General features: G+C 45.3%; 2 protein-coding genes across 5 annotated transcripts in view; one reads left to right on the top strand and one right to left on the bottom strand.

The window, feature by feature from the left end:
* Positions 1 to 25,903, bottom strand: part of Glut4EF (Glucose transporter 4 enhancer factor) — a 117,942-nt gene that overhangs the window by 4,494 nt on the left and 87,545 nt on the right. For 2 of the 4 annotated variants that reach the window (XM_044394071.2, XM_044394073.2), the window contains exons 5-7: positions 14,027 to 14,068; positions 4,320 to 4,411; positions 18 to 206 (exon numbers count right to left, since the gene is read on the bottom strand). In XM_044394071.2, coding sequence (XP_044250006.1) covers positions 18 to 206; positions 4,320 to 4,411; positions 14,027 to 14,068 — 323 coding nt within the window. Of the gene's footprint in view, positions 1 to 17; positions 207 to 4,319; positions 4,412 to 14,026; positions 14,069 to 23,531; positions 23,569 to 25,903 lie in introns of those variants that run through there. The other 2 variants (XM_044394074.2, XM_044394072.2) reach the window with 2 other exon arrangements.
* Art4 (arginine methyltransferase 4) lies at positions 723 to 3,449 on the top strand. The gene is made up of 4 exons (XM_017141317.3): positions 723 to 1,315; positions 1,380 to 2,273; positions 2,335 to 2,745; positions 2,803 to 3,449. Exons 1-4 carry the CDS (start codon positions 1,114 to 1,116, stop codon positions 2,886 to 2,888), a joined length of 1,593 nt encoding a protein of 530 aa, XP_016996806.1. The 5' UTR covers positions 723 to 1,113; the 3' UTR covers positions 2,889 to 3,449.

Here is a 25,903-nt window from a genome sequence, read left to right as displayed (position 1 = left end):
ACTATAGCAAAACCCACTTGAAGTTGCCCACAATCTGCTTCTGGTACTCCGGATCCTCGTGCGGCGGACGCGCCATGTCGCGGTGACTCAGCGTCGGCTCGGAGGCCAGGCTGGGCTTCACCTGCTCGTCGTCGTCGTCGACATCCGTGTAGTAGAAGTCCTCCTCGTTGTCCTCGTTGTCATCCGCCGAGCGACGGGCCTTCTTCCTGCAAATGCAAAAGGTGGCGAGTTGATTAGAAGGATGTCTCGAAGTAGTGATGCTGTGTTGTGTACCTAGGATAACTACTACTACTACTTATTTTTACATTTCAAGATTTGTTTTAAAACTTTTTAAAAAATGTTATTTTATTTTCATCTTTTATAAAATAATATTTAGGAGGTGTATGCCTTAATTCCCATATTCAAAATTACTTTTTAAGTTTTTAAAGCTTTGATACAGAGTAAAATTGAAAAAATAAAGTTTTTTTGGCTTTATTTTAAATGGTTTTAACTTACACGCTAAAAATGTTCTTTTTAAATTGACTTTTCTAAATGTCAAATATATAGGTACTTAAATTAAGTACCTAACATCCCTTTCAAAAGACCGTTTTTTTTTGGAATCGCGTTGCCAATCACTTTTCAGGGACTGAAACCCTGCTAGGCCTTACCGAAGTTCAGAACCAAAGGTTAATTGATGACCCATTTGGTATTTTTTCGGTATTTTCGAATAACTAAAAATGGTATTTACCGCCGAGGCAGTCACACTACAGCGCTAACAATTTTTGCAAAAAATACGCACGTTCCGGGTTTCCGTGTGAAATCAATACGAAATCAACAAGATCGATTTTCAGCAGCCGTCCCAATCGCAGAGCAGCGCGCATTGATAGCCAGCGCGCCAATTACCCGAGTCCCAGCTGTCTGTTCCATTCACTAGCCATTTTTTGTGCGGTGGAAAATTTCGCAGATAGAAAAATTTGCGCGTCTCTCTGTCTGCATCGCTTTGCGTGTGTCTGTGTGTGTGTCTGTGTGTGTGTATAGCACGGCCTACATTGTCAATTAAAAGCAAGGGAAAAAGACGCCGAAAAGAGGTCCTTTGTTCCTTCGCCTTCGCCCTCCAACAAAGCCAGCCAAAAGATGTCCAGCCTGCGACCCGAGGAGCCCCGGAAGCTGGCCACCGCCGCCTCCGTCTCCCCGCTGAGCAATTGCCAGTTTAGCGGCGTGGTAATCAGCGCAATTGCCGACGAGCAGAAGCTGGAGTTTGCCAACAAATACAAGGGCAGCTGCACGCTGCTCTGCAGCTACGACTCCCAGGGGGTGGTGCTCCGGGTGGTGGCAGGTGAGCAGCCCCCTTGAAATACCCCTGAAAACCCCCCTAAATCTCTCTTTAATCCCTCCCCCAGATGACGACCGCAGCCACGTGCTCAAGGAGTACATGATTGCCGCCGACACGGATGCCGCCCAAATGGGCCGGCGCAGCTATGCCGTCTCCCTGGACGCCGACAACCTGGTGCTGCGGTTCGCCAGCGACCAGGACCAGCAGCTCTTCCGCAAGGTGGTGGAGAACGTCAAGCATCTGAGGCCCAAGTCCGTGTTCTCGCAACGCACCGAGGAGTCGTCCGCCTCGCAGTACTTCCAGTTCTACGGCTATCTCAGCCAGCAGCAGAACATGATGCAGGACTATGTGCGGACGAGCACCTACCAGCGGGCCATACTCGGCAATGCGGTGGATTTCCAGGACAAGATCGTGCTGGATGTGGGCGCCGGTTCGGGGATTCTATCCTTCTTTGCCGTGCAGGCGGGCGCCGCCAAGGTGTACGCCATCGAGGCCTCGAACATGGCCCAGTATGCCCAGCAGCTGGTCGAATCGAACAATGTGCAGCACAAGATCTCTGTGATACCGGGCAAGATCGAGGAGATCGAGCTGCCCGAAAAGGTGGACGTGATCATATCGGAGCCCATGGGCTATATGCTGTACAACGAGCGCATGCTGGAGACATATCTGCATGCGAGGAAGTGGCTGAAGCCGCAGGGCAAGATGTATCCCACGCACGGCGACCTGCACATCGCCCCCTTCTCCGATGAGTCGCTCTACTCGGAGCAGTACAACAAGGCCAACTTCTGGTACCAGTCGGCCTTCCACGGCGTCGACCTGACCACGCTGCACAAGGAGGGCATGAAGGAGTACTTCCGCCAGCCCATTGTGGACACCTTCGACATACGCATCTGCATGGCCAAGTCGGTGCGGCACGTGTGCGACTTCCTCAACGACAAGGAGGACGACCTGCACTTGATTGGTGAGTGATCTCACTTGTGAGAGTTGATTGGGAGAATTTACTAACTGCTGACCTCCCACAGACATCCCCCTGGAGTTCCACATTCTGCAGACTGGCATCTGCCACGGACTGGCCTTCTGGTTCGACGTGGAGTTCAGCGGCAGCAGCCAGAACGTCTGGCTATCCACGTCGCCCACGGCGCCCCTGACGCACTGGTACCAGGTGCGCTGCCTACTGCCCATGCCCATCTTCATCAAACAGGGCCAGACGCTGACCGGTCGAGTCCTTCTAGAGGCCAATCGGCGGCAGTCGTACGACGTGACCATCGACCTGCACATCGAGGGCACGCTAATCTCGTCGAGCAACACGCTGGACCTGAAGAATCCGTATTTTCGGTACACGGGGGCGCCGGTCCAAGCGCCGCCGGGGACTAGTACCCAGAGTCCATCTGAACAGTACTGGACGCAAGTGGACACGCAAGGATCGCGCAATTGTAAGAGCAGCTTTAGTATTTAAAGAAATCCTTGCTTATAAAATGTTTAACCCACAGCTTCAAGCATGCTAAATGGCGGGCTCAGCGTGAATGGCATGGGCGATGGCATGGACATCACTCACGGACTAATGCATCCGCACTAGGACAGCCGCGAATCGAATAACAAAACATCTTTCTGGGAATTCTCTTCGCTCCAAGTCCGCTCAACTTCTAAGATTGGTTCTTTTTTTGTCCACTTTTGTTTTGTTACAGTTTATGTTTAGGTTATTTATTGAACAGTGTAAATTATTTCGTTTATTCTCGAAATTTAGTTGCTTTTATGTTCTGCACACCTATGTTTTACCACCCCTAAACTTTCCCCTACACCTTTTAATTGATCGGACGAATTGGAGGAGACCCAGCATCCCAGCAAGCAACCAACAAACCAACAAACAATCAACAAATCAAGGCAGACTAATGTAGTTGTTTAGAACACGCAGCATATTAATAAGCCTAAGCTAATTTTAGCCCATAGTAATTAGTGTTTTTAACGTATGTGAAAAGTAATACCGATATTTAACCCACGCGGGAATTGCGCTTCAGGAAGTTTCTTAGTTAATATGCCGATTGCCAATTGCAGTTTTTGCCGAAAGCTTTGAACAAACCAACAAATTCAGATTGTACTGTATCTATTATGTGTGTTATATTATATTATATTGTGTGTACCTCCAGCTAGTTTCAATTTTTGTACTTGTCGGCCGTGTTTATGTTTAGTTCGTTTCAAGAAATGTAAGAAATTGCTCATAGGATTTAGCGCTAAGTTATGAGATACCATTACTAAAGGCCGGCCCTCGCCGAGAGATTATACATATATATCCGCATACGATTACGATTAATTCAGTTCTGGAGGCACTTCTCGTTCGCTCCTAAGTTTGCCCAGATCCTACTATATCGCTGCCAGCAAGCCGAGCGCTATATAAGCATATACACCTAGATATACACGTAGCGTACGCCAACCTATACACACATCCCTACTTTGTAGAGCAGCAGGAAGAATAACTATAATAAAAACACTCCAACACACAATACACTGCAAAACATAAATATATAAAGCGAAACATATACAATTATATATATATATATATACGACTAGATATACCGCATATATGCAGAGAAGAGAACAATGTCAAAGCAAAAGCAACAAAAAACAAGCCCCAAAGCGTCTTTTATTTGTGCAGCCCCCTGCTGGCCCCTTTGATTTACATAGGAAACGAGATTGGCAAGTGTCAAAGCTCAGCGCGGATCGTGTGTGGGCGATTGGAATTGGACCTTGGCCTCAAAAGCGCACCGCTGCACCACTGCACCACCCACTTCACTGGTTTGCAGGTGCGCAAAGCCAAGTAATCTGCGTGATGGAGAGGGGCACACTCGTGTGACCTGCTTACTGTGCTCGAGTGCTCCACTTTCGATGGGTGGAAATGCTGGCAAAGAAGGTCGCGTCGTCGGTGGCTAAGTCAAGGCCCCACCCACTTGCTGCTCGCCACTTAATCCTGCGATAGTAGTGCAATTTCTTGCTCTTGTTCTTGCTCACTTACCCCAAATGTGTTTTCCTAATGTGACGAACGATTTTGTTCTGGTCGGGTTCCACATAGTGACAGCCCCGATAAGTGCAGCGGAACTTTTTCGACTGCAAAGAGAAGAGGAGAAATGGGGGGTTAATTAGATGGTATAATATTAAATATAAATAAATAATTAAACTTAAATATCTATATATTTTATATATATATATTTAGATAGATAGAATATATTTATGTTCTAGGATCTCTTTCGTACTTGGCGGGAAAACGTCTGCAGCAGGGAGTGCGAATCCTCAGAGGACGAAGTAGAGGAGCGCGAGGAGCAGTCCCCCGTGGGACTGTGGCTCCCATAGCTCTCGTAGTCACTGCGCTCCACATAGTAGTTGAGTGCCATGGCATTCATGCTGCTTCTGCTGCAGGAGCACTTTTCACTTTTTTCCCGTAGAAAGGAGCTGGAGCGATTCGAACCGGTGCCGGCCCGGTGCCAAGTGCGACTGTGTGGGTGCGGACAATGCAACTGGCTGGCTGGCTGGCTTTTTGGATTCACATTCAGAGTCCTTGGACTCTCGCCCGAGCGGCAAACGATGCCGCCCGAACGAGCTGGCCATGCCGCCTGCACTGATAACAGGGCCCGGGTCCGGTCCGCCCCCTGCCCAGCCACCCAACCACCCCCTTATTTACTGGGTCACCTTGCGGTCGCTTTGCTTCGCTTGTCGCTCGCCTTGACACGCTTTCTGCTCCCCGCTTTTTATGCGCCTGCATTTATGCTGCGTTTTTATGCTGAAGGTTAGGAGAGCGCGCTGCAGCAGCGACGCCGGCAATTGACCCAGTTTAAATATGCTGCCTCACTGTATACCAATATACAGTTTTGGGGGCACTGCAAACAACTCATTGCGTCCTTGTGCTGGCAATTGTTGTCCTTGTGCGACGGCTGAACAAATTGAAAGCTGAGTTTTCGGTTTTCCCTTTTCTTTTTGTTGGCCTTGTGCGCCGAGTGATTAACGATTTGTTTACAACTTTGTGGTTTGAGTTTGCTCGAGCTCGAGCTTTATTTGTTATAGATTGCAGTTGTTATGCCAGCCATTTTGGCATTTCGGCCCACTTAAGCTGGAATTCACGGAGGGCGCACACGGCGTATGTGTAATATGAGTAGGGAAAAGAAGAAGAATAAGAAGAAAGCCTTCTTTAGGGGAGGAGTCTGCGAACCGCAACGTAATCATAACCATAAATATCCTGCGCTACTTAAGAGGCGTAAATTGTTAAAGCACGTGGTTGGCAGGCATCTACACAAATGTGATGCACAGAGAGAAATAACTGAATAGTTATTAGATCAAGTTAATCTACAAAACTAAAATGATATTTTCTAAGCTCAAATTGACAGGAGATTGTACTAAAGAGAGATCATAACATTATGATTTATTAGCTATATTAAATTCAATCTTCCATCATCTTTATTTCCGGTGCAGACGTAACTGCCCGAATGGGAAAAGCGGAAACTTCTACACACTTTTCGTTTTAACTTGCTGCAATTAGTGGGCGGCCGTAATTCGTTTGCGGCCAGACTTCTGGGGCCAGGATGTGCCGCATATCCTGGCGCATAAGTAAGGGCCCACGAATACACACGCTATTGTTGCCAGATGTGTGTATATATATGTGTTTGTCAGCCAAAACCAAGTGTTTTCCTGCCATTTTCGCCATTTGCAGTTTCACGGAGTTGGTCGCCTGCGTGACTGGCATCTTAATAGTGAGTCTGAATGTCTGAAAAGGGGTTTATTAATGCCTCGATTTTGTTCAGCTGCCAGATAAGCGGACGGCGAGTCGTTTGTCAAACGCTGCGTATGCGTAATTTTCAATTCCCCAGCTGACGATGCCGCCATTTGCCATTTGCCTTGCAATTATCTTCAATTAAGTCGGAAATCATTTAGGGCTATCAATTCAGGAGACCGCTATCCTGTATTCTGTATACCCAGCCACCTGCCAAGTCACTTGAATCGCAAAGTAAATTAAAGCAGCTTGAGTTATGTCCCCTTTTCAACGTTCAACGTGTAGTGGTGCGTTTTAATTATCCGCCTCTAATGAGGAACTCCCATTGCCCATTGTCGGGGGTAAACGATGCCTGATTGCTAATGAAAGAAAACCGAACTCCAGCTGGCAAACTTTCGGATGAGGAAATAAAATTCCACCCCGGTCCGGGAGTGACTACCGCACTGTGTCCTGATTTGGCAGGCAAACAGCGGGTCCGGGAAAACATAAATAGCCGGTGAATGGTGAGTGGTGAGTGGGGCGGCGGCCCAACGTGAATCTTCTTAAAGGCTCTTTGCGGAAAAATGGCAAGGAAAATGGGGGGGACTTTCCCCGTCTGGCGCCAGTTCCAGTTCTATATACTCCAGTACAAGTGTATTTACTCGGGGGCGTACTTCATGCTAATCCCTGTGCGTATTTACTCAACACATATTTCTCAAAACCTGATCAGCTTTGCCAGCACATCCTTATTAATTTGCCAACTTAATAACTCCCCGACTGCAATCGATTTATTTTCGGTTATCAGTGTAAGTCCTGCGTTGCCATGCAATTTCCTATTGCCTTCGCATTCAATGAAAATTTACTTGACATCTTCCCGGAAGGGAAAGGAAAAGGAAAACTCACCCACCCACGCAGACTACGTGCGTGGGGTAAATAAAAGTTTTCCTGTTTTCGTGCGCGCTCTCTCTGCTCCACACGACAGATGAACAATCTTGGAGTTTTTCCCCACTTTCCCGGTTCCCAGTTCCTAGTTCCCAGTTCCCAATTCACATTTCCCATTCCCGGCATCGGCAAGCATAAACAACCCCAAACCCCAGAGAGTCGGACCGAAAATACACAAAGCGGAAATGCGAACCGAAATCGAAACCAAAATCAGAACAGCTGTGGAAGGACAGCCGCGAAATTGGGTCAACAGTATATAGTGGTGTATATACACAACATTACTCCACCCCCTGAGTTTTCCTGAAAGGGGATGGGGGTGGGTGTCTCTCTCTTTGACTTTGTCCCTGTCCGTGCAACATGAAAACGTCACTTGCCGAGAGAGAGAGAGAGAGCCGCTGTTAACTGCCATGAAAAACTAGGCCAAAATGAGCGGCCAACTGGTAACAGCAAAAGAGAGGAAAACCAGGGGAAAGAGAGAGCCCTAAAGAGCGGACTGAAAGAGAGAGAGCGCATAAATGGGGTAGTAAGAGGGTACTGTTAACCGAAATTGGGTCAATGGAAGGCCAACATAATCCCACCGCCATACGAAAAATGGAGCGGAAGCATAAATTATTGACTCCACACTGACGAACGAAAATAGCACAATTTGCCTATATCTATATTCCACATATATCCACATCGACTTGGGAATGGGTATGGGGCATTTATGGCCCAGTAAAATGTGTGCCAAGCATTAGAGGCATCTGGCGTCTTTTCGCCTCTTGGCTAATAACACACAGCAGACATGAAAGGCTCGTTCCCTAATAGGGCTTAATACGCGAAGCCGGCAAACTCGAATTGCACTCACGGCGCCGTTTACATTTCGACGCCCTCAAAAGTAGGCAACGCAAATTATGTTTCTGCCCCGAGGGCAAAAGGGAAGCTTTTCTTTTTTTTTGCACACCATTAAATCCGCCCAAGTTCGTCATGGCAATTTCTGCAATTTGCATTGGGAGTACATATATCTCAGGGTATATACATATATATTTTGTATACCACTTGCCGCAAATCGAATTCGAAGCGCTTTGCATGTGAGCGGTTGATTTTAAAGTCTTATCGCCAAGTCTACAGGCAGCCAGAAAATTGGGTCACATCGGATAAGGGTGAGGCTTTCAACAAACTTTTCGTTGACTTTATCAACCTCATCGGCCCAGTAAATTTACTCGGGAAATGCTATTTTTGTAACGAGTTGCAGAGCAAATTGGTTTCTTTTTTCGGGTTTTCAGGGGTTGAATAGTTGTGTTTTGTAATTCGTATTTCGTATTTGATTTTCAACCTTTGAGCGGGGAATTTGAAAACTTGATTACATACTGCTGATGGCCTTGCCAATTTGTTGGGGCCCTTAATTTGATTGCGTTTAAATAAAAACACGCACATACGCATTCGAATTCGCTTTTTGCTTTCTGCAGACAGTGACGGAGTGGAGTGTCATAAATATATGAAAACTCAAACACACATGCATAACTGATGTGACAAACACACGCGAAATTGTCATTGCCGCTGGGAAATCGGCGGTTGGGGAAAAGTCAGGGGGAAAAGCTGGAAAAAAGGCTGACAACAACAATGACAACAGCAACGATGGAAGCTGAAATTGAGGTTGAGTGCTCACTCATTCAGCAAATATGACAATGGCGTTGATTTTGATATTTTGAGCGGGCAGACAGAAGCACAATAACCGCCTCGTTCTTGACATGGCCCAAACGGCTAGATATCGCGGCTCAAGGGTTGTGCACAGCCCACATAAGCACGCAGAAAAATTACTGTCATCATGGGAGACTAAATAAAAATTTAAAAATTTATGTTTGACACAGAAATATCTATTAAAAAGCTTTAAGAGCTTCGCCAATTTATTTAAATAACCATTAAAACGCAACCCCCATTTTCTCTCTGTGCAGATGCTGACACGTTTCGCGTGTAAAATTTATGCGAAAAGTTCGTGAACACTGAGGACGACTTTATGCTCACTTGAGGGGAAACATGTTGCCAAAAAAGTGAAACCAACTTGAATGTGTGTGGCTTAAATTTTTATGTTCGCCAAATTAGATCAAATGAAATGGCTCCAAGATGCACTGAAATGAGAAATTGCACTAGAGCCTGAGAGTATGCAACACTGGGTCCTTAAAGCCATAAATTCGTGGTCAATTTAGTGTGGCCTCTTGCAATTGATTTAGTTGCTGGACGTTACAGGAAGTGGAAATGCGAGTTAGTGTCGCTTTTTAGGAACCAACTTCTTCCCCATCTCGTTTCTCTATGCTATATGTATATGCGTGCTAGTGACGACAATATCCGGCCACGCTCAATTTACCACAACATAGCGCAGGACTACAGAGCTACAGGAATACAGGACACCCTCGGGGCATTAAAGTCCTTATCAGTGGAAACGCTCGAGTTACAAGCCCGGCGTTACGCGTCCTCGGGCCAACTTAATGGCCACCGCAGGCGATTCCGTTCAACCCCAAGAACCCCCAGCTTAAAGTTCCCCCTTCCCATTCCCTTTCCCAGCGAATTTCACCACCCGTTATCACTGTTCATTGTCACATCTCTCCAGCCAGAAAGGCAGACAGGCAAGGCACAATGGCCCACAGAATCCAATTATGACATAAAAATTTTCGTAAATTGTAAAATGTAAATTTTCACCCGTTGCAAAGGGATAGGGATTTTCACTTGTCCCGAAGATAAGCGGCCAGGACAAGGAAATTATTATTTGGCACACGTAAATTGTACAAGGGCTGCTAATAAAATGTGTGGCTGGCTGCATTTGCCGTTGACTTTTATTGCTGCGGTAATTGCCAAATGGAGCTTGAATGGGTTGCTGTTCCTGCCTCTTTTCCTCTATTCCTCCCAGAAACGGTCCTAATCAACACGGACTTTAACAAGATGTGTGGTTGCCATGTGGATGGTTTGGTCGGTTGGATAGTGGGAAATGGGGGCCCGAAAGACTGGACGTCAGTCCTAAAAAGTAATTGGCTTATGGGGGAAATGTCCAACTTTGTGACAGACAGGGATACCACACATATACCACACAGTTCGACTGTACCTTCATCAAGTAAAGCTCAATACGTGTTATAAAGGATACAGAGAAAGAAAAGTTATAAATTTGATAGATTTGAAATTTATCTTAATTGAAATTTATATCCTTTAGCTCATAAAATACATTTAAATATCCGTTTCTTCTTTTTAATCTCATATTTCCATATTAGTTTTATAAATTTTCCTTCCCTGTAATTGAACAATATTTATTGGGTTGAGCTAGGGGGCTCATCTGCTCATCTATTTTCATTTGGCCGAGTGGAAGCTGCGTTTGTCTCCGGCTTAAACTGTACTGCGATGGCTGACCCAGAAACAGAAACTCTTGGCCGGAATGCAGGCCCAGTAAGCCAGGGGTCCCAGTAACTGGGTCACAGAGCATCAGATATATATACACATATATATACAGTCAAAAGGGGGGGATTCACTTGCGCCTGGGTGACCTTGTGAAATTGCAATTGCCAGGCTGCCGAAACAAAAACGCCAACAACAATGACATCAAGGCCTGCCAGCGAGCATACATACATGGCAGTAACTGTACTTGGCGAAATTTATGTATGCTGCAGGGCAGGGGAAAATAGATGGAAAGCGAGGATGGAAATCCCTGCCATTTGCCATTCGAGTTGGGGATGCAGAACTAAACCAGGTCAAGCGTATTCGGCTTTATATACCCCACTGGAGATGCATGCACATCTCTTTTATATATATGGAGCACGTATATATGCGCCCCTAGCGATGTCACACTGTATCTGGGAATTTATGCTGCACTGCTTCAGTTTCAGTTTCAGTTTCTGCTTCAGTCCCAAAGATGTAAATTGCTAAATATCTCAATTTAAGCGGAGCATGAAGCTTTCTTTCCAATAGCTGGCTCATATTTCAGGCAGCTCGACCATTCGAAAACCATTCGAGTCTCCCGAGGCACATTTCAATTTGGCCCCGAAGGCAATCGCCTCGTAAACTGGCCCTCACAAAAAAGCCGAAAAGGGAAAACTTGATGCCTTTCGGGGGGCAGGAGGGGCACGTGCCGGAAAAATGTCCATCTAATAATTTTCCAGCAGAAGGAGGAAACTGACAGTGGAAAAAGAAGGCAGCAGAACACTCGAAATGACCAAAAAAAAAATAGAAAATACGAGTATAATCAACTTGCCGGGACCAAAAAAGCAGTTTTTGCCAGGCTTTTCGGGTTTCGGGGGTCCATCATTTCCCCAAGGGCAGCAGCAGATATCGGTTCACATTACTTTTCAGGTATTATGCGCCACTCAAAAGTTGTCTCTGTCGTTTAAGCAGAAAAAAGAGCGCTTTTTGAGCTAAATGTGGACGAAGGGAAGGCCTTGTGTGTGTTTAAAATGCCGTTTTAATATGGCCCAAAGGGGCGTTGCAGGGAGGGGCGGGGCCAAGAAAGTTGGTAAGCTGCTTATGGCCAGCAAATTAGACATGGCGGCAATCGGCTTTCGAGTGTCGCCGAAAGCGGAGGCAGATGGCGAATGGCAAATGGCGAACGGCAGATGTGTGTAGTGTGTGCAACATGTTGGAGTCCTAATCCCCGCTGAGGTAGGGCAGCAACTTATGCATTTGGGCCCCCAAAAATGGGTTAATACGGACTTAGGCAAATGCTGAAAGCTGCAAAGCTGCGCCAACTTGCTAGCAAAGTGCCGTTCCAAGTCCTTCGAATCGAATTGTGGACTTGGCACACTTTCTTCTTCCTGCTCCAGATGGTTGGGAAGCAATCAAATCGAAGGCTAAACTTTGGACCCCGGCGATTATTTATATATGTTCCAAAGTTTTGATTCAGTCGGGAAATTGTGCAAGACTCGCAAATCCAATTGCCAATTGCAGGTTGCATAAACAGCGACAGCAGCCGCAACAAAGTAGAAACCAAAGCCGAAACCCAAAACTCAACTTCAGACCCAGACAGAGAAAGAGACAGATAGCGAGGCAGAGACAGAGACAGCAACACCCGCAGGCAGGGTGAATTTCAATTTCCATTTCAATTTCAACTTCTCTTCCATTTCCATTTCCATTGCACTTGCAAATTGAACACGCACGCAGGCCAAGAAAATAAAACGAGAAAAATACAAAATGTAAGCGAATTTGAAAGCAATTTCTATTTCTATGTCCCAAAAAAAGAGAAGCGAACAAGGGGGAAAAACATAGAAAAACGCAGCATTAAACATAATTTTGTTTCCATTCCATTTTCTTTGCATATTTTATGCGGCATGCGGGGGCAACCCTTTTCAATTTGGGGCATGCAAGGATTTGAGTGCGGGATTTAAATATTCAATTTGCTGCACACACACTCTACACTCGTATAAGGACAGATGCTCCCAAACTCCGAAGAGTTCCGATAACCGACTGAATTTTTGGCTCCCACTTTTCGTGCGGAAAAAAAGTTGGCAAGTGTCAACGCTTTCTAATTGCATGTGATAACGGCAGCAGCTTTAAGCTGAAGTTTTCCTCTCGACTTTTCCCTTTGTTTTCGCCCAGAATCCGGGGTGACTTTTTAATTTCTTGCCTGACCCAATTCGGAAGACTTTTCATTATGCAGCAAGGACTCCGGCGAAAGTGTCGCCCTGCCTTCGGGGTTTTCCTTTCCTTTCGTTTGGCTTGAACTCAACTCCACCTCCTTTTTCACTTCGTCTGCGGCTGCCTCCAGCTTCCTGTTTAGATAAAATGCCAAATGCCGGAAGATTTTTAATTAGAATTCTCCTTCTTTCACCTCTTGAGTCTCGCACCCGCTCTTATCCTTTGCTATTGACTCGAACAATAACCCCAAACTAAAGTTTGGCTGGAAAAAAGAAGAGTAGAAGGAGAAAGAAAATATTGTTTGAGCAATTTGGCAGCTTAAATCATTTTAATAATTCTGACTGACTTAGCGGGGCTTTAATTGTGACCCGAGCTTAGCGTTTTCCCCCCTTCCTGGCGCCTGATTAATTTTGCTTTATCATCTTGGGCGGGGGTCTGTACCGAATACCCCATCGTCTTCGGTAATATAATACACGTTTCTTAATTAATTCAATTTGCTTGCGGTTGGCTTTCTGGATTCTCCCTCCGCCGCTGCTTTATTTTTGTTGCTCTGCGGCTTTCCGATGTTGAGCAATTGTAATCTGATATGCCAGCCAGCGGTTCGTGACCCCGAGGAGTCAACCGGAGTTGTCATAATTCGGCTTTGGGAGCAGCTGGGGCGAATCAAGTTCCCCCAAATAACATAGGGGTTGGTTAAAGCCCACGGGCGACCCCAATCTATCGGTCAAATGCAATTTATAGACCTCGCAATCGAACAGCGAAATTTAATTGAAATTCAACGCTGATAGATAGAATATCCGTCGAGCGGACGACGTGGCGAAACATTTGCATTGACAAGTTGACAACTGCTGGACATGGAAACCAGTGGAATGCAAATGGCCAGGCCGAAATAAACGGCCGGCAGCTGCTACTGCAGCCCCAGTCGAAACAATTGACAGGGAAAGTGAATGAAAATGGAGGGGGAGCCTGGAAATTTTCATAAATTTTCCTTGCCCGAAAGGCAGTGCCGAAATTTCCGCATTTTTCCAGCTGTCCAGCGAGTCCACTCCTGCTGATGTAATGGCCAGGGCACACAGTTCGCATGAATAACTTTCGTAATGACCGGGGACAGGCCGAATGGCAACCTGCACTCCAGCTCCAACTCCACTCCAGAGCTAACTGGCTGGACACTCAAAAAGTCTGGCCCTGCAGACGCGGCGTATACGCGATGTGCACAAAAGGCGCTTAAATTGCCTTTTTGGCTTCGCTCAATGGGTCGATTTTCGTTCGTTAACCGTTCAATGGTTTTTTTTTTACGGCAAACTTTGTAAACCTCTCTCTCTGTGCATTTATACGAACAATTTTTGTATTTTTTAGCCGGGCCAAAAGTGTTTCTCGCTTTTTGTTTCTGCTATTGCAGCCACGGGCATTAAATGTTTGACTGCTCGAAAGCGGTTTAAAAGTTAACTTACAGTTTGGTTGGTTTTCGGTGTAAAAGACTTCATGGCACTCACCTAAAAAGAGAGACGAAAGGAATAAAATTAATTAGAGTTTGTACCGAAACTTTTAGCCATGTAAAATCAAATCAATATGTGTGTCTAAAGGAAAAACCCTATAAATGTGACAGGTTCCAGGTATTCCGGGCTTCCACTCCCCGCTGTTTTGGTTTGTATTTTCCGGTGGGGTTTTTTCGCTGGCATTGAACGCCGGCCAGGGAAAAATGTCAAAAACTGGCACGAGCCAGGCCAAAGCCAACCCATCACCACCCATCCGCATTCGCATGTGGCAAGGACAGAGGAGCTAGGGAGATAGCCTCGTGTTCCCATTTCCAAGTTTACCATGTCGGGGTCAAATTGTTAGCCGACTTTCGTGAGCAAACAAATTGAGGCTTCCACTGCGGATTGCCCGAATATGCAATGCATTTTCCTTCCGATTCCTATCGCCCGCAGTTTTTCTCTTTTTTCCCTGGCATTTTCATGTTGGCCAGCCGTTGATTAACGATAAGTGCGAGGCATTGACATGATTTCACGAACTGCCGACTACTGGCAGTTCCTAATTGCCCGTGTTAACTGCGGCTAATTACTGGCCTTTTGCAGGAGTTGCTTTTCCCCGGGCGAGATTGCATGGGAAGTCGCCTTTCTGGGAAATCGGCCGGGCTTTAATTGAGAGCGCCTAAAAAACAACAGCAGCGGCTAATGCATGACTAAGATGCCGGGTCCAAGTTATAAATTTAGTTAATTGAATGACTGGCGGAGATGGCGGGCAAAAACAATTACAAGTGCAGTGCGCGTCAGCCATTTGTCATGCATGCGCCGCCATTAATCAAAAGTTGAATAACCGGCAAAAACCCCTTTCTATGCCTCCCCTTTCCACCCACCGATCCACCTTGGTGAGCCGAAAAAATAAAGGCTTGCGATAAAATCAGCTCGCTACTTTAGCCAATCGTAATTGTTATTAAAGATGCTCGTGGCCCGACTGAAAATGAACCGAAATTACTCATCATTAGTCGGAGGTGAGTGGGCAGTCGCCCACGGAAAAAGCGTTGCATACGCACGGGCGTTGGCCAGTGATGGATTGCCTTAACCTCCATTGCCTTTGCCTTTGCCCCGGCTGAGATAATTGACCTCTAAATATACTTGGGCGGCCGCCCTCAGCGGGGTCAGCGCCGCAAAGTAGGCTAAAAATATGGCACACAGCACGGGGCCGCCAAAAAAAGAAAAGGACGAGAACTTGGGGGTCCAACAACCTCGATTCGCGAGTGCCATTGACACTGGGCCAAGGAGGCTGAGGCCCAGAGACCCAGCTGCCCTGCTGAGCCAGTCGGCCAAAACAAAAATAATAAGAGATACACACAGGAGGAAAGACAAGGAGGACCAAAGTCATTGAACGAGTCCGGCTCACGCACTTTTCAGGATCCTAAAATAAGAAGCTGGGAAGGTAGTCGACTCATTGGTTACTTGGTAAGGGAACACCTTATTACTAGGCTTAAGAAATGGAAAACCTTTAACCTAAAGAGCTTTTAAAGTGATATTTTGTAGTACCTTTAACAATGTTTGATTTTTAAATGTAGTAAGTCTTAAAGTATGGATTGAAAATATTCTTAATTACAAAATAATAAATTCTTCTTTATAAAAACATTTTTTTTTAAATCTGAATCTGAATAATATTGAAAATAAATGAATGATTTAGTAATCGGTATTTGCAGGTCGTGGCTTTAATTCGGAGTCTGCCAACCGCATTTTCCTTTTGTTTTTCTTCTCTCCAGCAAGTTTTTGCCTGTGCTCTCGATTATCCCTCCTAACCCCATTTGGAATTCCCCCGCCCCACCTGGTTTTATGGCCCAAAGGCAGACGAAGGCAGCAAGGTGCGTAAGCGTCTAGGATTCGGGACCTGCGTGCTAGTGGCTCGTTTCAAGGATTCCTATCCCTCCGCCGGCCGAGTTGCCTGGGGCAACTTTTATTGTGTCATTGGCACGCATCGAGGGCAAAAAGTTAAATCTTAAATCATAAAAAGCACCGCAGGCAGGCTGGGCCAAAAAACATTAACACCGATGGGAGGAAGAGTGGGTTGAAAAAAGGATTTGGCTGTTTATTGTTTTTATTTAGGCAAGTTTAAGTTTTGCCTCAAAACTCACAGGGCTTAGTTTCGGCTGGCGGCGCTATAAACATCAAACATTTCATGGCTGCGGCTGAGTAATTCCCTTATCTGACTGCCACTAATTGCTGCCACCGATAAAAGTGAAACTGGCGGGGTCGTGTCCTTGCCACGCTCGTAAATTCACCCACCACCCAACGCCCACTTGCCACCCACCACCCACTTGGCCACCCAAGTTGAATAAACCCGATGAGTTTTCAACAGAATCACGCATTATTTGTGTCTGAGTATCTGTGTGTGCGAGTGAGTGTGCTTTTTGAGTGTGCGCCTGTTTTTTGTGTTTTGTCAAATACGTCTAGACATCGAAGGTCATTTGCAGCTAACGGTTTGGGTTCCAGTAAAAAAAAAATAAAAACAAAAACAGTATCGAATTAGAAGAAGAAGCACGTATCAGCAATGACCTCTATAAGGAAATTCCTCGGGTTCCGATTTCATTCCATTCTATGCCATTTGCCTTGCAAATTGCCAGTTTTGTGTCATTTGATTTGATTTGTTTCTGTCCCATTTCGTTCAGTTCAATTTTTTGTTGTTACTCTATAGTCCATACTATATACTATGGAATACGAATACTATATGTTTTATTGGCTTGTTGTTGTTTTGGCATTTGCAGCCGTGTTTGTCGGTCAGTCGAGTCAAGTGAACTCTGGGCAACGTCTGCTGCAAAAACGTGACTAACAAGCGGCTCGTAAATAATCTTTAACCGCTTGCCGCCGATCGTCACTCTCTTTCGCACACATCTCTCCCTATCTCTCTCTTTCTCTGTCCAGCACTTGCAAAATTTCGCATTTTAATTGCAGTTTTTGCCTAAGCGAGTCAATGAAACCTTGTCAACAGATTAAACACACATAAATGGGGGTTTTTGGGGGTATCGGGAGGTTAGGCAGGGTTCAGAAAAAGACAGGAATATGCCGAGTGAAAGAGACAGCAGTAGGGTGGATGAAAGAGACAGGCGCCGCGATCGCCGCACGTTTCACTCTCAGTTCGTAGCGAATCGCTTTGTTTTATTTTTGCCGCTGTTTGTTTTGTTTTAAATTAAATTTCTTTCGGACGCCAGGTGCATTGACTCTTCGCTTTGTGATTTGAATGCTTATAATTTAATTAAACTAAATTTAATTTGCATGTTAACGCAGTTAATTGTAGTGTAAACTGCACATGTGTCCAGTGCATTGAACCTGCTGTGATTTGTTTTTTCTTTCGTCTGGCCGCAGTTCATTCTGGATGAGCTTATCGACGTTCGTCTGGCGAGAGGCGACTCCTAAGTCTAAGTAGCGATTTCCACACTCGACTGGGCGAAAAGTGCCGAAACGACCTTGATGACAATGAACTCGCCCCACCCCAAACAGCCATTTCCACTTCCATTCAGCATTTCCATTCAACAACAAGGTATAAATATAAACATTCTGTCATACGACAGTGCGAGTTTCTCGGTGCATATAAAAACATCTACTTTATGGCATGCCACTGATAAGACAGTCCCCAAACAATTTGCATCGTAAAGCGAAGAGCAAGTATAACTATTGCGATTGTTTACCGCTGCCAAGAAGTCTGCCAAAGGTCTTCCGCCCCTGCGATTCCATACGTACAATGTATTTACTATATGACGACCAGCTCTATATAATCGGGTTTGCGATAAGTTTCTTTGTTTGATTGGCTTCGCTTTTGTCAATTTCGAAGATATTGCATGTGATTTACTGGGGATTTGTTGGCTTACTTTCAATTCCGGCGTTTCGAAGCACAAAAGGCAGAAATGCCGGTGCAGAAACGCAGTTTTTCCCGAACCCAAGGTCAAAATCAGATAAGAGCGCAGTAAACTTCGCTCCATTCGTTCTTATCAATGCCAATCGTACGTATTTTGGCGGTTCAATGTCTGATTAGGTAAACTTGAAATTCTTGCCAGATATAGAAATGAAGATATATGTATGGCTGATTGCAGGTACTCCTCCGTACATATATATTATTAAAATTAATCGATTGACAAGCAGAGTATCATGAAACGGAAAACACAAACTAACGAAAAAATAAAGGGAAAATCGGAGAAAAGCAAATAGAAAGTCCTCCTCCTTCTGGCAGGCATGTCAGTTAATAACAGCGTACAAATTGTGGCAGATGACAACAGCAGGAGGTTAGGTGGAAATGATTGCTGCAACGGGCGCGAGTACTAGAATACTAGACTACGAGTACGAATACGAATATAAATGCATGGAGGCGACTCGGCACCCTGGCACCTGGCTCCTATTACATGCGCACTGCATTATTACAAAAGGCTACATCCAGCAAAACACAAAAACGAAAAAAAGAAAGAAAAAAGACGGGGAAAAAAACAGAAATTGCAAATAAAAGGTAATATTAAAAGCGGCAATTTTCCGCGGCAACAGCAACAGTAACAATTGCTGCGGGGCACCAAACCCAAACCCAAACTCAAACTCCAACCCATGGAAAAGTTGCCTTCGTTTTGCGTGCCATATGCGAGTTGGAAAGGATTTCCGGTTTTGTGCCGTGGCCTTTTGTAAATTGTTTTGTTATGAAAATGCAGCGAGCGTCGATCTCAGCTAATGGCCGGCTCAATATATTATTTAATATGCAGCGGTAATGGCCATGTTTTATTTAAGCTCCCTCCACAGGTTCTTTTTTAGTGGGTGGGCTTGCATAGGAAAAATAAAAGCAGGAAAAAAGACGGGGACGCCTGGGGATCAGGACCCTATAAGTTGTCCTGGAAACCAAAAGGTTGCAAAATGCAATATGTCAAGGCGTTGGGATTGAGGAAGCAGAAGAGCCGGCTTAGGTAAACAATGGTATTCCATGGCAGACTTTTCGTTTTCCATTGGCCCCTTGGTGTATGCTTTGCGATTCCGATTCATACATTCGAGATCAGGAATTCAAGACCTTATTGAACTCGATTCATATCGCAGGAATTTTAATAATCTGGCCAGGGCAAATGAAAACTGGAGGTCCTGGCCGCCGAAAAAAGCGAAAAGAAAAGAGAAGCCGGGCTGCTGGAGCGAAAGGAATCCATTCAACTCGAACATATGGGGGTTACGTTAGGGATAAGGGATACAGGATTGCAGGGGTGGAGTTGGGTAAAGAGGCAAACAGGATACCGACTCTGGAGTGGCAAATGGGCGGCGTGCATGTCGAGTATTTGTACACAGGTTTGCCTCAGTTCGGTTCGGTTTCTGGCTGCCTTTAACCTCAAGTGCAGCATGGATCTACTGCCACTTTGCCCCCCTGCCCCATCGCAGCCATCCCACCCATCCTAGCCATCATCATCCTACCCATTTCTGGCCTGCTCCTGCTTCTGGACGTTTTAGCCATGGCTTTGTTTTCGGGTTTGCCTTTGCTTGCCGCCTTTTTGCAACGTTTACGTTTTGTGCTCTTGCCCCAGCGAAGTTAATGCCGGTTGTTGTTGTTCTATATATACACACATAAGTGTACGTAGTAGTACTATATATATGCTGGAGCGGTGGTGGATTGTAGGCTGCCCGATGTTGCTGTTGCTTATCCTGTATGTCATTGAACCCAGTTAGGAATCGGCAGGGAACTCTCCACATGTACCTGGGATTGCATGTCAACCTAGGCGAAAATAAAACGGGGGAAGTAAGCAGTAAGCTCACTGGGAAAAAAGTCCAAAACAAAGCGATGTAAGTACAAGAAAAGTAATCGGCCTTCATCTACACTTTTAAATAGAACAACCTGTTTTAAAATATTTTTATTTATAGAATATTATGAATGGAAATATTTCATAAATTATTTTAACTGAATACCAATTTTTTTTAACTTAAACATCAAAAATCTTTTTATTTTTATGCACTTTCCTTAAAACTTTATAGGATTTCTTCATTAATCTAAATTGGGGCTTCCATTATAATTTCAAGCTAACAAGCTAGCAATTTTTTTCAGTGCCGACTCCGAAGGGCTGGATGGAAAAGTTGCCTTTTCCCCCGCCCCTCGCACTTGACTTTATGCGAGGTGCAAGCGAGTGGTGAAGGAGTGGAGCAGTTCGGCGGTGGAGGGCAGGACATGCCTTTGACAAGTTTTTCGCTTAATTTCCACAACAGCAGGGAGGAAAACAGGAGCATAAGCAGAAGCTTAAGCATAAATGCCAAAGTGGGGAAAAGTAACACAGCAGGAGAAATGTAAACAAAGTGCAGTTCCTAGTTGTTGCACATTCACCTCGATATTGTTTGCACCCGGCGCCATGGCAACACTTTTTCCTGGGTTGTGAAAACCCTATTGGAATTACTTTTAGCCTTCTGTTGATAAAGGAGAGAGAGAGCGATCTCAGTCATAAACTTGCACTTTTGGGCTTTTCTTTTTAGTGCGAGACTCCGAAAGGGGACTTTGCATTTTCCAATATTCGCTTCTCTCCTGCCACAAATTGCCGGCTAATAAGGATGGCAATGCATCTGCCAGATAAACGAAGCTGGGCTGGCAACTTTGTAGCCATAACCGGCGGCTAATTCGTGCTTTAATGCACACATCACGATGGAATTTGGCAAACCTCTTCGGCAGACGGGGGTTTCATAATTTTATAGCCCGGTGCTGGCGGAGAATAAAAGCAGCATCTATTCAGCACTTGCCCCGGGGCAAACGCACACAAAGACACCGGGTATCTATGAGGTTGCAACTGCAACTGCAGCCCATTCCCATTTCCCCATTTGCCGACATGTAAAATGATGCGTAAACAATATTCTGACGCATCATTAAAAACGCCTGAACGAGGCTGAGGAGGAGGAGTGAGGTAAGGGGGAATTATGAGGCCGGAGCCATGGAGCTGATGATGCTGAATCTGAATCAGCAGCCGTTCCATGTGGGGAATCCAGAAGGGGGAATCCAGGGGGACATCTCGTTATGTGTGTAATGATCATGTTTTTTGCACACGGCGAACGCGATGATGATGACGCATGTGGTCAAGGAACTGCCCTGCCTCAACAACAATAACAAATTCTATTTGGCCCCAGAAGATCGCGAATCGGGTATATGTAAGTATATATGTATATACTCCTCGAGGAGGAGCCAAGTGGAGAACGGGATCGTCATGTCCACCTTCACGCGCTGCAATCGAGTTCAATTGCCTCGGCGAGTACGCAAGCGTTCTGCCCTTTCTCCATCTGTGTCCCCATCTCACCCTGCATCCCCATCCCTGCCTCCCAATCCCATGCCCCATTCGCTTGCCCCATCTCTCTCTGTGGGGAATACACGAACATGGCTGAATGTATCGCTTAATCGCTCGTTCGTTCCTCCGGCTGTGGGCTGTTGTTGTCTGAATCTGCCCCATGCCTCATCCTCTGCCTCTGCATCTGCCTCTTCCTCTTCTCTGGTTGTTGTTGATGATGTCGGAGTTTGGAGCTGCAGTCAGCCAAAGCTACAGCTGAAGCTGGAGGAGCCGTGCTCACTGCTTATTTATGCTGATCTCTGTAATGAGATATAATGCCGGCCGGCCGGTCAAAAAAGACAGCAACAATAGTGGCAGCAGTTACAGCGGAGAAACAACAACCTGGCCAAGATTAAGACCGAGCTAGCTAGCTAGCAACTCCTAAGAGGCACTGCCACCTGACCAAAGGACAGCGAACCCGAAAAAGGGTTAAGTTTGCTAGTAAAAAAGAGAGATAATCTGCTTTCAAATGAGTTTCATATGTGTAGGCATAGAGGATATTTGTTGTTATAATAAGATTTCCTATGCCGAATTATTGGTTTCCCTATATATACAGATCCATTGTGATTGCCGGCGAACAAACATCATTATCAGCACTTACACACACTTACACCATCGTCATCATTGGCATTGTCATTATCGAGCTGCATTCGTGATTGTTGTCCCATCGGATAGAGAGAAAGAGGAAAAGAACCTCTGGCGAGAAGCTATAGAAACAGAAACCGAGTTGATAAGTCGTGCTCCGCTGAAATGGCGACACAACCGTAGCAGCCTCTGGAGTTCTGGAGTTCTGGACTCAAAAGGTAAGCCACTCACGTATGCCACAGCAGCAACATCACAGCAACAGCAACAGCAGCAGCAACATCTGCCCATATTTTGTACGAACTGACCTGGACAAGAATCGCTGAAGAAAACGACGACTGTGGAGTGACGAAGCGGATCCGAATCCGATCCTCAAGACGCTGACAGAATCAGCAAACAACAAATATTATGCATACAGCTGATTCAGATTGGAACGAATCTGGGATGGGATGGGATGGCATAAGTGGATGTGGGTGGAACGAGGGACGTGCTCCACCGAACTGAAGTGAACTTCATGCGTGGATATTAATGACCGGCCTCGACCCCGAGCAACAACAAAATAGCAAACACAAGAAAGCAAAAAAAAAAAAAAAAACAACGAACGTGCCCAAGTAATAAAGAAATCTTTGCAATGCGGCGCGGGGGCGGTTGGGATGACTGGATGGCTGGATGCCGGCTGCTTCTTGGAAATAAAAAAACGCTAAAAAAACGAAAAACAAAAAAAGAAAGAAAACGCAGCGCGAGGAAGCAATTGGCAAGCGCGTCGAAGAGGCGCATAAATTACGGCTACACAACCACGTTCACATCGAAGTTGAAACAGTGGCGGTTTCCGGGGGTGGAAATCAAAACAAGCAAAGTGCATTAAAATTAATCTAGGAAAATTGGTAATTTTAATTATAATCGAAACATACGAGGGTCTATAACCAAATAAATGGAATTCAGTTAAAACAAGATTCACATTTACAAAGGAATTAGTAAATAATACTAAGTAAACTTTAAAATAATCTACGACAATTATTTTGAGAAATACTTAGATAGCATTTTTAGAAAAATATAGGCAAGCCCCTTTCAATAATAATTTTTGAACACGCCCCTGTTTTTGAGTCACCAGTTGCAGTTCTTGGGCAGGAAATGCTGCGGCTTCTTGGTTGACATTGCCCCAAGCTCTTCTCGCATTTTTCCCCCAGGCGAAAACACACCCATCAGCTGATGCAGAAATTTTGCTTAATTTTTTAATTGCCCCAGCGGTGTTTTGTGCTTTATTTATTCCCTTTTGTTTTTTCTTTTTATTTTTGTCTGGCAGCTCCAAGTTGGCAATTAAAAATGCGTAACGCGGTTTCTCCCAAGCCGCCTTTGTTCCTGCTGTTTTTGTTATTTTGCGACCTAAGCTAATGAGTTGATTGCCAGTGCAATTTTCGCATGCACAAAAAAGTAAAAAGCAGTAAAGTACCTGGTTGAACAATTTTTACGCTCCTTGTTTCCTGTCTCATTGAGAATTGTGATTTCCACAAAAACAAAAAATGAAATGAGGGGCGCACCCAAAACTCAGAATTACGAGGGTGTGGGCAATCATATAATGTACGACTTACTGTTAACCAGATTCTCAAGCATCAGAGGGAAACTCACCTGAAATTAGACGAAGGAAAATGGAATCAATTAGTATGGAAATTGGGAAGGCTTGGAAGATAATATGTACAATTTAGCCGGGGACATTCGCCCCGATTTAAGAAAAAAAGAAGCAAGAACCCTTTAAGATGGCAACTCGCATATGTGTCCATGCATATATATGCATATATAACTTTTGTTTATCTTATGAAAGTTTCTTTTCATGGCTTTGGCCATGTTTACCAGCAGCCAGCAAGAAGAACAAAAACAAAAAAACAAAAACTATTCGAGATGCATCTAAATTAAAGCAACAACAACCACAATGACAAGAGCCTTAACCAAAGGCAACAACTGAAAGCTGAAATAAGCAGCAATGGACAATAGTTGTTGGTCGGATTGAAGGCAGGAGAATTGTCCAGACCAAAACCAGATGATAATAATGACGATGGTCGGGTGGAGTGAGGAGTGAGGAGTAAGGAGGAGTTTGGAGTACCGAGGAACCTATCCCAACATTGTTTTTGTTCTCGCTATCCCCAATCCGCGATGTTGCTGCTTTTCAGGTCGCTTTTCAGTTGCTGCTGCTGCTGTTGTTTTTCGGTTTTATATCTGCGCCTCAGAATCATGTCGCGGAGCCAGTGAGCAACATGTTTGTGCAACTTGCGAGTGCTTCGGCACTCGGCACAGCAGCAACATCAGCCCCGGCACACAGGAAATAAATTTGGATAAAATCTACATTTGGAGACATTGAAATACAGATATTTCCATAATAATTTAGATTTTAAATAATAATAAAAATATTCCACCGCTTTCCTATCAATATTTTTTTTTGATTACCTAAAAATTGCATTTATTTATTTAGCAATAAAATTTAATTTTTCTTAAATTTTTTTTTGCTTTCGGTAGGTAAAAAATATTATGTTTAATAGTAAAAAATGTTTTTTTTTCTGTGCAGCCAGCTGCTGTTGCCCGTGTGCCACATACACTGCAATGTTGTTGCTGCTGCAGATAAGTTGCTGCTGCTGCTGCCATTGAAGTTGCTCATCAACTTTAGCTTACCATTACATGCGAATGCGAAAGTCGCCGCTTGTTGCATTTAGTCATCGCATAGTATACTATACTATAGCGTACCATGGAGTATCCCCCGGATACTGCCCCCCATCCCATGCCCATCCCCATCTCAATCCCCATCCGATCGGCCTGCTCATTCGCTACGTTCCACTTCAACACCCGTCGACCCGGCACATTGCCTTTCCCACAGTGGCCGTTGAAAGCCGTAGAGTGCAACAGAGTTCGTTCCACTCGATGGTGGATGGTGGACGTGGATGTGGCTGTGGAAGGTGCCCCTCCTGCCTCCTGCCTCTTGTCTTGTTTTGTTTTGATTTCGTGCACTTTGTTTTGCTTTTCATATTTCTCCGGGATTTTGTATTTTGCTCATCGTTCGCGTTGCACTCTCGGTCGCCCCGATAATTGCAGCCAGGCGAGAAACGAGAAATGAGAAATGAGAATCGAGAAATGGTAAATGCGAAATGAGAAAAAAACTGGAACTGGATTGCACTCGTGACGTCACCGCGAGGGCATTCACTTTTGCGGCCAAAGCTGCAATAGCTGCAACTGCAACATGTTGCCGACAACAATCTGTGGCTGCCACATTTGTCTTTCACCGCCGCCTCCATTGTCCGCTTTATGAGCCACGAAATTCAAATTTACACATCGATAGCGAAGCTCGGGAGCTGCACTCATTGTCACGATAAATCAATTGGCCTCTTTGCCCCTTGCAACAGCAACAGCAACATGCAACTACTGCTGCTGCTGCTGCTGTACAGTAGCAACATCCAGCTGACACTTACGTATGTTAATGCTGACAAAAGAGTCAAGACAAGAGCAATACAATGGCCCCATCAATTCGTGGGGGAAAGTGCAGCAGATTGGCCATATCGCATCGTGTGTATGCAACTTCTGGGCCCCAAACGTTTCTATTATTTTCTCTTCTCGGAACCTTACACTTGTTTCGGCCGCTTGACCCCCTTTAGTTGCCCCATCCCAACTTCTCATGCAGATTTATATGCGGGTCGCATGCAAAGCGCCATGTCAACACACACTCACACATGCCACGCCCCCTTTTGCTGGCCGCCCCCCTGGCGTGACGCGTCAGTAATGCAATTATTTTGATTCCGCAGTCCTCCGGCCGCAGACAAGCCAAACTCCTCCAATCCGACTCGAACATGGCATGGCTAGAGCAAATAAAAAGCACACGGGCTGACATTTTCATTGGAGCTTAAAGAGAACTCCTGGCCATTTGCCGTTTGTGGCGATCATTAGGCGCACCCCGGGGCCATTAATTTGAGCCAGGCCGAAA

The sequence above is a fragment of the Drosophila takahashii genome, chromosome 3R (assembly GCF_030179915.1).
Source record: "Drosophila takahashii strain IR98-3 E-12201 chromosome 3R, DtakHiC1v2, whole genome shotgun sequence".
NCBI lineage: Eukaryota > Metazoa > Arthropoda > Insecta > Diptera > Drosophilidae > Drosophila > Drosophila takahashii.
The sequence above is the reverse complement of the archived record's forward strand: the minus strand, read 5'-3'. Positions and strand labels throughout refer to the sequence as shown.